Below are 14,590 nucleotides of genomic sequence, written 5' to 3'. Positions count from 1 at the left end.
TCGCATGGGCCACCTGAAGCCTGTCCAGGTCCCTCTGGATGGCATCCCTTCCCTCCAGCGTGTTGATGGCACCACACAGCTTGGTGTCATCAGCAAACTTGCTGAGGGTGTACTCAATCCCACTGTGCACGTCTCCAACGAAGATGTTACACAGCATGTCCTTGAGGACCACCACTTGTCACTGTCACCGCATCGAGCCATTCACTGCAACCCTGAGGCAGGGCCGGAGCCCTGGGGCAGCCCAGGTAGAAGCGGGACGCTTCTGCGCTAACGCCCGGGCCTGTAATAACGACGAGGTGTGTATTTGGGGGCAGTTTCCCGCCGCCGGGCTGTACCGAGGGCAGCCGGGACTCCACCGGCGCCGCGCGATGGCCCTCCCTGGCCGCCACCTGCCGGAGTATTTGGGGGCAGTTTCCCGCCGCCGGGCTGTACCGAGGGCAGCCGGGACTCCACCGGCGCCGCGCGATGGCCCTCCCTGGCCGCCACCTGCCGGAGCGGGCACTGCCGCGGGGTTCCCGCCGCTCCCCGGCAGGGGCTGCGCCGCGCCCCGCCCTGCAGTGACGCCATCAGACGGCGTCCGGCGGGAAGCCTGTGCGGGCTCGCGCCTCTCCTCAGCCATGTTCGGTTCGGCCCCCGCCTCTCCCCGCACCCCCGGCGGGTCGGCCCGCAGGAACCTCGGCACCGCCGCCCCCAGCCCTCTCTCCCGCCCGGGCAGCAGGAAGAACCTGGCCGTCGTGGCGGCGGCCGGCTCGCCGGTGCTGTTCTCCCCGCTGGGGCGGAGGAGCGGCTCCCTCTCCGCCCGGTGAGTCCCTCGGCCGGGCACGGGGCAAGGCCCAGGCAGCCGCCTTCTCCCGCCGGGCCGTTACCGAGTGCCCCGGGCCCTCCTGCCCCTCGGCAGGGCTGTCTCCCCGCCCCAGCCAGTAGAGGTGGAGTCGCCTCTGGCTGCAGGGGAGGCGGGGGGATGGAGGGCAGCTGCCGGCACTTGCAGGAGTGCGCCTGTTGTGTGGGGAAAGTGCCACACACCGTGAAATTACTGAGGGTCCCAGCAGCCTGGGTCTTTGTTTGCTGAAGTAGCAGTAATTTTGAGAGCTATTAGGAAGTTAAGCTGATGATTTAAAAAAAAACTAGTAAAAAAAAGCATCATCATTTAAAAAAAAACGGAGCCAAGTGTTCCAAGTGCTTCCTTGAGTCTTACAAATGCAACCAGAACCCGGATGTAGACGCAGAGGCCTTTAGTTAAGAAAAAACATTTTACTTTACTGGAGGGGAAAAAGTGTCATTTGGTTATGTGTAGTATTTGGCAATTAGGTTATATCGATCCTGTGCCTCGATGAATTATTAAGGCATGTGTCTAAATGAGGCTAATGAGATGGCTGTGCCTGAAAGCTCTTGCTTTCAACTATCTATACAAGAAGGTTTAACAAAATATTTTGCTCCTCTTTGCAAACCTGCCTCATTTTTACGCGCTGAAGCCATTGTAGGTGACAGCATTGTTGTTTCACAAATGCAGTTTTACCATTTGTTTTTCTGTTGGAATGTATTGTAAGATACTCTGTATCTCTGATCATCCTTAAATCTCTTTTTGATAGGCATTCTACAATACTGTTTTGAGATATGTGCATGCTAGGTCATCCTAGTACTCACAAACTCTATGCAGAGCAGTTGTGATGTTTTCTGTTTTGCCTTTTATTCAGTATTTAGTAACTCAGATATTCCTTTTGCTGTTTGACTGTCCTGAATAATACTGTACTGTCAAGACACTGTTACTCTGGTAGTTGGGTTTTTTTTATGAATATGCTGAAGATTTTAGACACCAGTCAAAGCAGATTTAACATGAGCCCCAGATCAATTTCAGGGGTTCAGAATCTCTTGTCTCAGAAGCAGCTATTTGTTGTTGAGGTAAACAAGATTGCCCATTTTCAGTTTTGGGGAACTTTTAATTCAGGTCTGTTTAATATGGTATTTTTCTAACCCATGTGTCAGCACTTGTCTTCCACTGTCATCTTTTGGCATTTCACACTGGGGAGGTCTGTGACATCGTTTGATTTGTGAGGAGAAATAAAAAGAGAGCATTATTTTCTATAAGCAGAGACATTTACCCACTTGACCGTGTTCAAATGACAAGGCAGACCTATGCTGTTCCAGAGAGAGAAGGTTGGGGAAGATGCAAAGCCTTTTATAGATTATATAGTGAAACAGATAATGACTGAAACAGATAAGAACTGTAGTCCCTACAGTAAGACAAGGGCAGTAGAAGAGCTAGTTGATCCTCACGGCCACAGGTATTGGAAGTCTTGCACAGTGTGTACTGCCCAGCAGTGTTAGAACTGGAGATGGAAACAGGCCCTGCAGTCAGAGAAGAACTTTTATTGAGCTTCTCCTGGCATTGTGTATAGCTTTATTCTATAAATAACCAGAATGTAGAGAAGTTGAACAGTGATTTTCTGGCTGGGGAGGAATGCATATTCAAAATGGGTTCTTTAAAAAATCAAGGAATTTGTTGACAGCTAACAACTTGTCAGGAAGCTGCCAGATTACTGCTTTAGGTGGTGATCCCAGAGGAAGCACATTTATTTTACATAAACCAGTTTAATCTCATCTATTTCTAAACAGATACTAATGAAGTAAATGTCTGCTGAAACTGGTGAAGAAACAATAAAAAAAACCTAATTATAGCTTTTGTTTTGTTTTGTTTAAGAGCAACTCCTACCAGAGTTATTCAGCATCCCTCAGCAAGTGAGACCATTAACTATGATGTCAAGGCTTTTGGATCCTCTCTGCCTGTTAAGGTTATGGAAGCCCTTAAGAAGGCTGATGGTAAGAACTGATTTTATCTGCTTTTTTCACATGGAAATTGACAGGTGACAGAATCATTAACATGTTGTTGATTCCATTTAAATGCTGACTTTACAGTGGAAACTGAAATGTTTGTGCCTTTGTTTGAATCCAACTTGGTGAACTAAGTATTTTTCCCTGTGGATAAGTTTTCTTTTTATAGTAGATATAAGAGGAACCAAAATGCGTATCTTAAAAATAACCTTTAAAATTGCTGAGCTATTTACAAAACTATTATAATCTGCTGTAAATTGATGGAAATAGCTTCTAGGATCGTCTTGCTTTTCACTCACAAAAGTTGAGCGTTTGTCAAATGGATTTTTAAACTATACATAGTAATTTGATTTGGTATCTTAATGAAATACATGGAAATTCTAATATGGAATTTAATTTAGTAGAAAATATATTTCTTATTTTCATATGAGAATGAAAGTTGGTTGATTTTAAGGTTACTCTGCAGTGTTTTAAAAATCTGAATGCTTCACAAAAATTACTTTTTATGTAGCTGATGACCAGCTGAGCGTTCAAGTGGATGAAAGTGGATGGGCCTGGCTAGTCCATAAAGAGAGGCTAATTATTTGGAAGATTGGTCAGTCTGCAGTAGCTAAGGTAACTGAAAGATTAAGATGGAAAAACTTCTGTATTTTTTGGTACTTGAACAAGTTATTTAGTTGTGTTTTTTTTAAAGCAAGAATTTCTTTATAAATTGAAGTTTGTCTGGTTTCCCCCAAAAGCAACGGGGTTGGTATGAAGTCATACTAACAGTAACTGAAACTCAAGCTTTTGAGGGAGCTTAACATTTTTTATTCCTCTGTTCACTTTTCATGTTCACCTTAACACTAAGATTAATATTTTGCATTTTAATAGGTGTCTCTTAAGTAGTCTTGATAAAGCTTATTTTAATCGTTAAAAAGTAGTTGATGTGTTACAGATTGGTTTAGATTGTTCTGGGACTGATTTTCAGCTTGTCAAAAAAAAAAGTTTAGTTTCAGCTGGGTTGAACATACGTTTCTTCTAGGTTTCTTATGTCAAGGTTTTTTATTTTTCTTTTCCCTTCTGGACAACACTGCTTTCAGCATCATTTCAGTGAATAGCAAGTATGGTCAGAGGAAACCTGTAGTTACAAAATAAGTATCCTTCAATTAGTGCAATGTATGTTAATTAGACAGATTCTGTGCTTATGGTGGAGTGTCAGGTATATGCATTCTCGTACTTGCAGAGACTTTTCAAGGATTTACAATTTTTCTGATGGTTTAACTTTGGGGGGAGGAGGGAAGGGGGGAAGGAGTGTTTCCCCTCTCCACTATGTTACTACCTAGTGAGCTTTTTCAAACAATTCTGGTTTAATTTTGGTCTGGTGCTTTGTTAGCACATTGTATTAAGGATTGGTCAAATAATTGGACCTCTGAAAGAAATAATTCAATATTGTAGTGTTGTGAGAAAAACTCAGAAATAAATAAAAAAAGCCAGTAATGTTTGAAAATGTGCAAGTAGCTGCTTTTTAGCTGTTTGGTGGTTGTGACAACCTTGCTGAAAATATCGTGTTGTTCTTTTGGTTCCCTTAAACAGTATCAGGGCTAGTTCAAAATTAATTTTTAGCAAGGTGTAAAAGTCTAAAGACTTTATGGCAGAGAAATAAGTTCTTCCAGTCTCATACTTATTACAGCATCTCTTTTTCTCTTGCAGTTATCTCTATGCAAGGAACTGCAGCTGCCACCCAGTGACTTCCAGTGGAGTTCTAGTTTAGCAGCTATATCTTGTCTCAGTGCCTCAGGTGAAGCACCTTCTCTGCAGGTGATCAACTCTTAAATTGTAGTGTTTAAAAATACTTTTAAAGTAATGTTTAGTATATCCTATTTTATCAAGTACTTATTTGAAAACTGCATTTGGTGGTGTGCTATTGGTTAGGATTGATGGTTTGTAATAAATATGTTTGAAATAAACAAAATCCTGCTGTTTTCCTAAGGATTACTTGGTGTGCTTTCATAACAAACAAAAATACAGTAAACTAAGAAATATTGTGTTAACAGACACCAGGGCAATCAGATATTCAGTCTAATCAAGTGCAATTTAAATGCACGCTGGCTAAAACAGTTGTTCAAGTGGTTGAATTCTGAGTAGCTGTGGATGAGAAGCCAACACCAGCACCCTCCCTTGGCTGGTCTTTGTAGGGAAGCTGGTGCTGTGAGGACATACGATTTAATCTGTCTTGACTGATTACTTTCCTAAGTGCTTTTTCATAACATACTGTTCTAGAGAGTGAGGTTTGAAGCTCAGTTAAGTTTTCTGAAAGTATGTTAATGTATCTTTTACTATCACTCATGGAGAAAAGAAGCTCTCGTTTTCAGCTTGGGTAAAGTTTTCAGGTGATATAAGCCATACTGTAATAAAACTTTGGAAGGAAGAAGCAGCAGAGAATATGTAATGGGTCTTTTCTCTTGACTTGCTCTAGTGTTACACTTCCAGATGATGAAAAGCGTTTTTAATATCTTGTGATTAGCTCGTAAAACTCTAAATGCTCTATGACTTAGTCATACCCAAAGAAGTTTAATACATAATAAACCTGAACCAAGACGTTTTTTTTTTTTTTTTAATCTTTCTTGGGTTTGTGAACCACGCATGGATACTACAATTTTATAGAGTGAATGAACTAGAAATATTAGTGACAGTAGATATTTCACTAAAATGAAAATTACTAAATAATGGGCAGAAATCACAAAGGACAATGCATTCTGTGGTGGTCTTTTGATTGTTATGATGTTCATTAGCCAACCACTTTCCTTTTGTGATGATCTGTGTCTAATCAAAAATCAGTTAGAAACTCTAAGGAGTTCAATAACAGCTCTCGGCTACAGTTCTTCTATTGTTCTGTGTGTTTTTTCAACAACCAGTAGATTAGGTATAATGCTTTCTGTCTAAATCTCTGCTTGAACACAGTCTCTTCCTTCATGCTTTGAATTTGGTATCTAAGTGGTTTCCTGAGTCAAAAGCCATAATGTAGGCACACTGTGGGCTTATGTCTTTTTGAAGAGAAGAGCCACCATGTGGTTTGATATTTCTCTTAATGACAATAGAGCAGTTTCTTTGTTAAATGATAATCTGTATTTTAAGTCTTCCGTGGTAGCTTATTTTACTTGGCATCTGGAATTCTCCAGAAGCTTTTTTCTGTCTTGCAACTGTAAGTTTTGCTTGCATTTCAATAGCAGACCCTTAATTATCAGGAACAAGAACCAGTAGAAAATATTATTGTTAGCAAAATAAGCAAGTATAACATTCCTTGCACGTATTAAGTTATGCTACAGAATCATTTTGCAATTCGGTTCTAGGTTTGTCAGTGTGCATCCATAGGCATTTAATAATTTTTGTGTGTTTGTCACCCACAATCTTGATATGTAAAATAACACGTTTTAGTTAAAGCTGCATTCTGATTATTATTATCTTGCATGTTCTGTTATTATTGTCTTGCTTCTAGTCTCTGGCAATAATGGTTGCTACCAGCGAAGGTTCTGTGCGCTACTGGCCCAACCTTGCACACGAAGGTTCCTACACGGAGACTTTTACAGACTTTGGAGGCTCTCTCTGTAGTTTCTTAACAGCAGTAAAGGTACAGTGTGATTTATGTTAAAATACTGCTTTAATTCCTAATTTAAAAATTAAAAAACGTATTCCACATTACCAGTCCTAAATCTCCAATAAATGTTGCAAACTATTAAAAACATTCTGAGCAGTAATTTCAGAGATTGTGGATGAGTGTGATGATCTTAAGCAGCGGAAATGACTGGTAGTCAAATAATAATGTTTAAGTCAGGGAAGAATGTGGGATTCAAACACAAGGTTAACAGGAATGGTTTGGTACCTCAGCCCGTGAGGAGTGTCAGTGTTACTACTGTGATTACTTCCTGCTGTCACAAAACCAAAGAACTACTTCATCTGAATCTGCAGACCACACACTCAGCATCTTGTGGTATAGCTCACTAGTGACTGAATTTGAGAGATTTCTCTATGAGGGTAATGAACGAGTATGTTATTAATTGTTCTTAGAAATTCTGTTTTCTGCTGTTGATGTGCCTAAACGGGGGAAGCTCTCGGATTATATCCAAAACTTCAATGTGTGTGTTACAATATGTGTTATCTCCAAAACAAGTTATTATCAATTAAATAACGTTTTATCTCATGACTTTTTCAACATTTACTGTTCATATCCTGTATTGTAAATATTGTTTTAGGGCATCAGCATGTCATAAACATTTGTAAACCTAATCAGAAGACAATTATCTTAATGATGCATTTCTTAAGAGTTTCAAGATGTTAAGAAACACTAATGTATATCTACCCTATTAGAGTTGAATTGTGCCCAAGTTTCAGGTATCACCATGAGGCCAGCAAGGTCTTATCACACCTGTGGTGTGTGAATTGAAACATTGACATCAATGTGAATTTGGAGCTAGAGGAACTTTTTTTTTTTTTTTTTTCAGAGCAGAACCCTTTTATTAGTCAGTGTTCTAGAGCTGCATTATTATGTATACGACAACTGTACTTAGTCATCCTGTCACTGGGCAGATTTAACCTTTAGCAAAATTTTTATATAATATGATGATGAAAACAGTGCTGGTTTGCTTTTTTTTTAAAAAAATGGTTTTAATTTTGTTCTGTGAACATTTCCTGTACAGGTAAACGGTTCATTCTTTCAGCTTAGTATTGTATTTTTTTAAAAAAATTGTTATACATCTGACTGTTTTTCTTCATTCCCTGTAACATACAAACTTTGATCAGTTTTGAATTGAAGGCACTTTTTTTTTAATGCTTTGGTGGTAGGGAGCATAAAGGCTATGTCTATGTTAGAAAGTAGTGAAGGACAATATTTGAGAATCTAAAGGTTAGTGCTGAGGCAATGCCAGTGTCTGCACTGGCCATTTTGGGGAGAGGGGCTGGGTGTTATTTTAAACCAGTTCCAGAATAGCTGCATGAAATTAATGTCTTCTAGTGGTCAGAGCACATCTTTCAGTTCAGATTCATTCAAAGGGTGTACAGCTGGGGCACTCATGCTGTGATGTGACATGGTGTGACCCAGCAGGTAATATATGGGGGCTCACAGAAGGTCGCTTCAGAAACAGATTCTTGATACTAATTAAAGTGCTAATGCCACTGCACCCATTAGGACAAGTAAGAGATGCACTAGCAGAAGTCTCTGCCTCCTAAATGAGGTATGTAAGCACCTACAGTGGAGTGCATGTTTTGCATAATGCACAAGACTTTTCACATTTTCTTAATGCAATGATAACACTGTTTTTCATCATTAGGATTACATGAGATTTTAGTTCTGTTGTCCAACAGAAGTGGAGTATCATGGATAAAATGTCACACAATAATATCTTTCCTCAGTTATACATTCGCTAGTGTGCTATTCATTTTTTAATTACTTACCCCAGTCTTTTTTGACATAACCAGGTTGAAGATTTTTTTATTCAGTTCATTTAGATTAGTATCCTGTAGGGTAGAATGCTATTAAAAAAATAAAGCTATAGTGTGTTTAATGACACTTTAAGCTTTAAATGCACACATGGAAGTTGAATGTTATTTAATTCATAATTCCACATATTAATATTAAATGTATAAGTTCCTGTAGAGATTGCTTAAATATATTTTCATATTTTTCAAAAATATGGTTTAAAATTTAAGAAGTGTACTGTGAGCTGTACGCTGTACTGAATCAAACATAGAGAATAATGTGGAAAATTTGTTTAAATAGTCTTTTTATGTGATAAATGCTTTCTGTTTTAAATTTTCTTTGTTAGCTTTGATATACTGTGTGGATGCCTTGTATCTTGTTCTTGCGTAGTGTTCACCCTTATGAGCTGACATAAAGAATTTTATCTGACATTAGAATTGTTTCAGTAATGTGATTGTAATTTTTTTTTTAAATATAGTTGCTTTTTCTTTTTGTTAGGGAGGAAGCTTTATTTTATCATCTTCCAGAGGCCAGCTAGTTCGATTGATACCGGATAGTTCTGGCAAGATTCATCAGCATGCTCTCCCACAGGGCCAGGGCATGTTTTCTGGGATTGGTAGAAAGGTTTCTTCTCTTCTGGGTATATTGTCTCCTGGACATGATGCTGTGGTAAGCTTGAAAAACATTCATATAGTAATCTGCTCTGATTTGTCTCTGTAATTTCCAGCCTCAGTGTTTAACAAAGAAGAAGACTGCAAGGATATACGATGACCAAAAAAAGAGACAAGATTCAACTCTTTTATGTTACTTATATTTCTTTGAAATTTGAAAGAGAGAAACCAAATAAATCTGTATGCTTTGTAAAGGAGAATGCTGACTTGCTCTTTAAATCCAAATAAAAGGAGACCTTAAAATAGTAGTACTTCCTGCAGGAATTACACTTTTCCTGGGGAATATGAAATGATTCAAAGTCTTGCCTCTTTCTAGTAATAGCCTCATTACTATTTGAAGAAACTAACAGTAACCTGTAATTTTACTTTGGTGATTTAGGGTTGCCAAGGGTTGGTGATTGCGTTGAGCTTTGTCAGGGAATTCTGCAGAAGTTAGAAGAAAGTATGAGAAACCTACCTACTATAGGTGTTCTTATATCTATAAAATAACATAAGACTCCTCTTGAAAATTATCATAATACTCTCATTTTGTAAAGTAACTTGTGTAGGTTGCCCAAGGAAGTGATTTATTATTTTTTTTGTCAACCAGTAGTGGTGTAGATTGTTGTTCCAAGTACTAAGGCTGCTCTTTAACCTTTTTAGCTTTTTCTTTTTTAAATGCAGATTTCTAATGTTCTTTGGGATAAAGAGAGATCAAGCTTTTATATGCTAACAAGTTCAAATCTATACAAATGGGAGATCGATGATTCATCAGAACGGTATATTCTCAGCTGGGATATCAACAGGATCCTGAAAGAACATATTACAGATGCAATTTGGGTAAGAGCCAGCTCACATGGAAAGGGCTTGTGTGGTTAATTAATTGCCTATTTATGTATAGTTATAAATCAGTTGTATTGTTTTTTAGGGTTCTGAAAGTAACTATGAAGATATTAAAGGAGGAGTAAATATACAATACATGGATTTGCAACAGAATCGGTAAGGAAGTACACTTGCATCTGGTAGGACTTAAATTAATGGGATTAATTGTTTTCCTGCACAATCTTTAAGTAATTGTAGTTTAATTTTACTCGAGTGCCACTGTTGATAAAATGAACATGTATTAGATATCTAGATTATCCTATACTTCATGCTGTCATTATCTCTTTAGCATTACAAATTCATTACCTAAGAATAATTCCTTTCACTTTTTTTAGTGTCATCTTATCAGGTATTTGTTTTGTCTTGATATTACGAAGACGGCAAGTAAGCAATTGGAACTTGTTCCAGCAAATGTAGAGAATTCAGTATCTCTTGTATTTAATTTGATTACATAAAACCACAACTGCCTGGGTTCAGTTTTGTCCTGCAATATGAATAGTTAATAAAACAGCTTTAAAGAACAAACAGTATAGTCTTTCTTTCTAAAAAAAAATACAGCATTGGAAAATATTTATTTGTAATTGTGCTTAAATATCTGGGGGTTTGAGTGGTAGAGTTTAAGCAAGTAAAATATGTAATAATGATCTCTCAACGGTGTGACATCTGTTGTTGAATAGTGATGGACTGGTGATACTTGCTGCAGCGTGGCATCCTGGAGATCGTCCGTGTCTTGTCTACTACACTCTGATAACAGTAGAAGATAAAGGCTACCAGATGTCTGATGACGTTGTTGTGGAGGTCACACAGTATAACCCATCTTTTCAGGTATGCAAATGAAGGCTCTGAAACTGAGTTAAGAAAGCACAGTGTTTCAGAATATTCCTGTAAATAAATCAACTATCAGATTTTTGCCTAAAGGAAAATCAAGTTCTCTGTCTTAAGGTTGATCTTGGAGTATGTATTCATAGTATTTTGAGGAAAATCTGTGCTAGCATCTTTCAATGTTTAATAGTAACTGTATGTAAAGTTTATACTTTACATTTTAAAGTGTAAGATAAAAAGCCACAAAAATAGAAGACTAAACATCTGATTATTACTTAATAACTTCATTTTTTTTCCTACCTGTGAAAGTTTCTACAGAGTAATTTCATAGTCATGCAGTCCATGTAGACCAGATTTCAGATTCTGCTGAGACACTTGTGAGCAGAACAAGGAATTAAAAGACCTTCACTTTGGTCCTTGCTTGACAGCTGGCTTGCTGGGAGGATACATTGGTTGTCCTTAGTGTACCTCATTTCTGCTATCTCTTCTGGAAGCATAAACTTGGGCATTAGCTTCCTTTGGTAAACTACTTCCACTCTTTCCCCTCTCTCCCTGCCTGTAAAGGCATCTTAAAAAAACTCCAGGATCTTAAGTTTTAGGACAAATTAAAAGTGATTTTGTTTTGTTTTTTAGGTTATAGGTTCTATCTGTATATTCTTGTTAAAAATTAAAGCAAATTTAGGCAACTCAGATCAGCCTTTAAAATGTTAGATGTTTGTTTAAGGTTTTGATTATATATATGATATTGTTCTTATGTAATGCTTTCAGTCAGAAGAGGAAGTGTTGTGCTGTCTGGTAGTCCCGGATTACTTTAGCCATGCTGCTTACCTCTATAAAGAAGATGAAGTGTTTGCTTGTTCCACTGGAACTGGAAGAGTATCTTTACCACAGGAGAAAATCATATTTGGCATACAAGGTACCATGCAGAAGAAAAAAAAAAAGGATCACATTTTGTTGATACTTTTCTAATTGAATGCTTTTACAGTATTTGGATTTGTTGGAGAGCAGAATCATGCTTGTGCTCCTTTTTCTCCTTATTAAATCTTTCAAGTTGGGAGTTTCTCAGGAGTGTGTGGAGAAAACACTGACATGACATCCAGTATTGCTCTACAGTGTTCCTGATGAAAGTGAAGCAGATCCCCACTCTTGCTCTATGAAGGGGTGGGGTTTTGTTTGTGGGACTTTCTGGCCCTTCCTTTTGTTTCCCCCCCCCCAACATTCACTGTGGATTTTTTTTTCTTAACATAAACTTTGTGTTGAGGCTTAGCCTAAAATTCATACGAGGTGCCTGTGTCAGATGTCTCTAAGTATGTCATCTGTGACCTCCATAGGAGTTTTCAAGTAGGATGTGCACATTGGTCCTTAGGTAGAATTTGAACAATCTAAATCTTGATTGATTGATTGATTTATTAAAAACTTGCAGTATCTGGAAATCTGCATCTTGAGTAGCCAATAGTATCCACAGTTTCTGTAAGTCAGGTGCAGTTGTTAATTACTGTTGGTTCCTTCATGACAAAATTTAATAATTGTCTATGAAACTGTTAAATGCCACTTTAAGAACAAAATGTATGTGCTTTTTTCTTTTTTGTCATTTTTTTTTCTTTTTTTCCCCCTCTTCCCTCATCTTAGGAGATAGCATTTTAGGAGCAGGTTCCTGTACTAGCCTCCCCATCTTCTTTACCAAAAAAAGTGGACTTATCACCATCTTGTCCAGGGAAAGCATTTCTGTGCTTCCTGAAGACCTGGAAGAATCCCTGTCCTCTTCTGTTGCTGGACCAAGAAGTGAGGTAATGGTTGTTTGCTTGCCTGCTTGAAAATTGAGGGTAGAAATGAAATGTTTTTCTGGTAGTTTTGAATTTTCACTGTGGAAATATTAGCATATTTGAGGTTTTTTTTTTTTTTTTTAAAGAGAGACTCAAACACTTGTAATGAAGGCATTTTTCAAAACCCAAGAAATATTATATCTGTCAGTTTGAGTAACTTTTTTGTTTTGAGTCGAGATTTCTATTGAAATTTATATTTTTTTGATGGAGTTGTATGTCACTATGTCACTAGGCCTGATATAACACTACTGCAGAGACTCAAGATTTTCTTCTCACTTTTTGATCAGGATGGTTTCTTCAGTCTTTTGTGTTTGTTCCTTTGTGGATATAAGAGACACTTCTTTCTTACTGTGCTGTGAAAAGCTTGGAAGCTAAGCTGAGAAGGGTTATATAGTGGCTGACTGTTGTTTCTGCTCTGTTATAGACTTTTTTTTTTTAATATAGTCTTATAAAAATTGTTATAAGTATTTTAATTAATATTTTCTGCAATGTACATTTATTAAGCTCTTATTTACATCAAACATGTTTTGTTTAAAATGTGTGTGCCCTGGAGATGTCCCTGGAGCAGGAGGGAAGAATAAAGAAGTTGTTAAAAAATACATTAGAGAGTATTTCTGTGGGGTAATAGTGAGTTTCAATCCTTATTCCAAGCACCTTTTAAATCAGTTATTATTAACTAGTATTTTAGTGGAAGATCCTTGAGGTGGTTGCTCAGATAGAACTGTATTTTTCTTATAGAGCTAATCTCCAGTTACATTTGTCTGCACTTATATTGGTTTTGTGGCAGATAATACACCTGAATACCTTTTAAATTCTGTCAAAATTGATGGCTTTGAATCCTAAAATATTTTAAAATGCTGTAAAGGGTTTGACTGGTGAAATAAGTTGGTGTGAATGTCTTTTGCAGGTTATATGAATTCTATTAAAATGCTTGAGTTCAAGCCGCTGTGTGACTTTCATTGTAATGTATCTTTTTGCTTAATATTCACAACTGCCTCCAGGTGACATTGTCTTTTTTAATCTGTGTTGTTGCTACTTAGAAAGAATGTTTTAATTTCATAATGAAGACTGATATTTGTTTTTCAGCTGAAGTTTTTACTTTGCGTTTTCAGAGTCCTGTGTTCGATGCAACCAGTAGGCTAGAAGTTATAGCTCAAGAAGATAAGACTAAATTACTGAAAGCTGCTTTTCTACAGTACTGCAGGTAGAAATTGTACTTGGTTTTTGAAGCTTTGTTTGTTTGCTGTTCTTGAAGGCACTCTGGTATTTGAGTAAGAGATTGTCTTGGCAAAGATACTCTTGTGCTGATTTAATTGAAAGCTATTTTAATGACACATGCGTATCTTTATAAAGAAAGTGTGAGATACATCTTGAGCCAGTGAAGAAGTGATATGTGCTAGAAGGGAGAAGACTTGTATAATCTCAATGATTTTTTACTTTCTCTGCATAAATTCTGTGACGTTGCATTGCTCTCAGTGGAACAACTTCAAACTTCATTATTTTGACTTCTGTATTCTTTTAGTAAGTGGTGTTTTGTTAAAAAACATTCTTTCCTTTTCTTCTTCATTTTTACTTGCGTAGCTATTTTCACTAATACTTTCAATTCTGTTTAATTACTATTTATGTGGCCATAAAAAATAACTAGCACGGCATATTCTCTGGCCAGATGATATAGTTGTGGTTTTTTTTAAGATTTGCTGATACGGGGGGAGTGGGAGTTGAAGCAAATATGCTATTTGTCAAACTATCCTGATTAAAGCAACCTGACTGTTGGGAGGCATCCAGTGTCTCTGAAAGGTTTGATGTTGACATGAGTAGTGTAAACGAAGGAGGAAGAGGAGAGATAAGAAGATAAACAGAGCTGCAGACTTAAATTAGTTGTATTTAGAGGGGATTGTTTCAATATATCCTTATTTAAAACAAAAAACAAAAACAAAACCCAAACATAACACAACCCACAAACCCTCTTACAACTAATCTCCTTAAAGATTCATAAAACTTGGAAAAAACAGATTTAAGGTACCAGGAAGTAGGAGTGCTTTTGATTATGAAGGGGATTAGGCACATAGAATAAAGGATATCAGGACAAGATCTTTATGCATGCACAGAATTTAGAAAGAAAATCTACC

The 14,590-nt window shown here is 37.6% G+C and overlaps 1 protein-coding gene across 1 annotated transcript in view; it reads left to right on the top strand.

Annotated features, from left to right (window-relative positions):
* Positions 1–584: 584 nt before the first annotated feature.
* NUP133 (nucleoporin 133kDa) overlaps positions 585–14,590 on the top strand; it is a 32,615-nt gene continuing 18,609 nt past the window's right edge. The window contains exons 1-12 of the mRNA XM_014951232.1: positions 585–802; positions 2,699–2,817; positions 3,341–3,444; positions 4,522–4,629; positions 6,308–6,439; positions 8,783–8,953; positions 9,619–9,774; positions 9,863–9,933; positions 10,494–10,641; positions 11,407–11,554; positions 12,268–12,425; positions 13,574–13,665. Of these exons, the coding sequence (XP_014806718.1) occupies positions 618–802; positions 2,699–2,817; positions 3,341–3,444; positions 4,522–4,629; positions 6,308–6,439; positions 8,783–8,953; positions 9,619–9,774; positions 9,863–9,933; positions 10,494–10,641; positions 11,407–11,554; positions 12,268–12,425; positions 13,574–13,665 (1,592 nt within the window). The 5' untranslated portion in view covers positions 585–617. The remainder of the gene's footprint in view (positions 803–2,698; positions 2,818–3,340; positions 3,445–4,521; positions 4,630–6,307; positions 6,440–8,782; positions 8,954–9,618; positions 9,775–9,862; positions 9,934–10,493; positions 10,642–11,406; positions 11,555–12,267; positions 12,426–13,573; positions 13,666–14,590) is intronic.

This window comes from Calidris pugnax, unplaced genomic scaffold, assembly GCF_001431845.1.
Source record: "Calidris pugnax isolate Ruff unplaced genomic scaffold, ASM143184v1 scaffold24, whole genome shotgun sequence".
NCBI classification, from domain to species: domain Eukaryota; kingdom Metazoa; phylum Chordata; class Aves; order Charadriiformes; family Scolopacidae; genus Calidris; species Calidris pugnax.
This window is presented reverse-complemented; position numbering and strand designations above follow the sequence as displayed.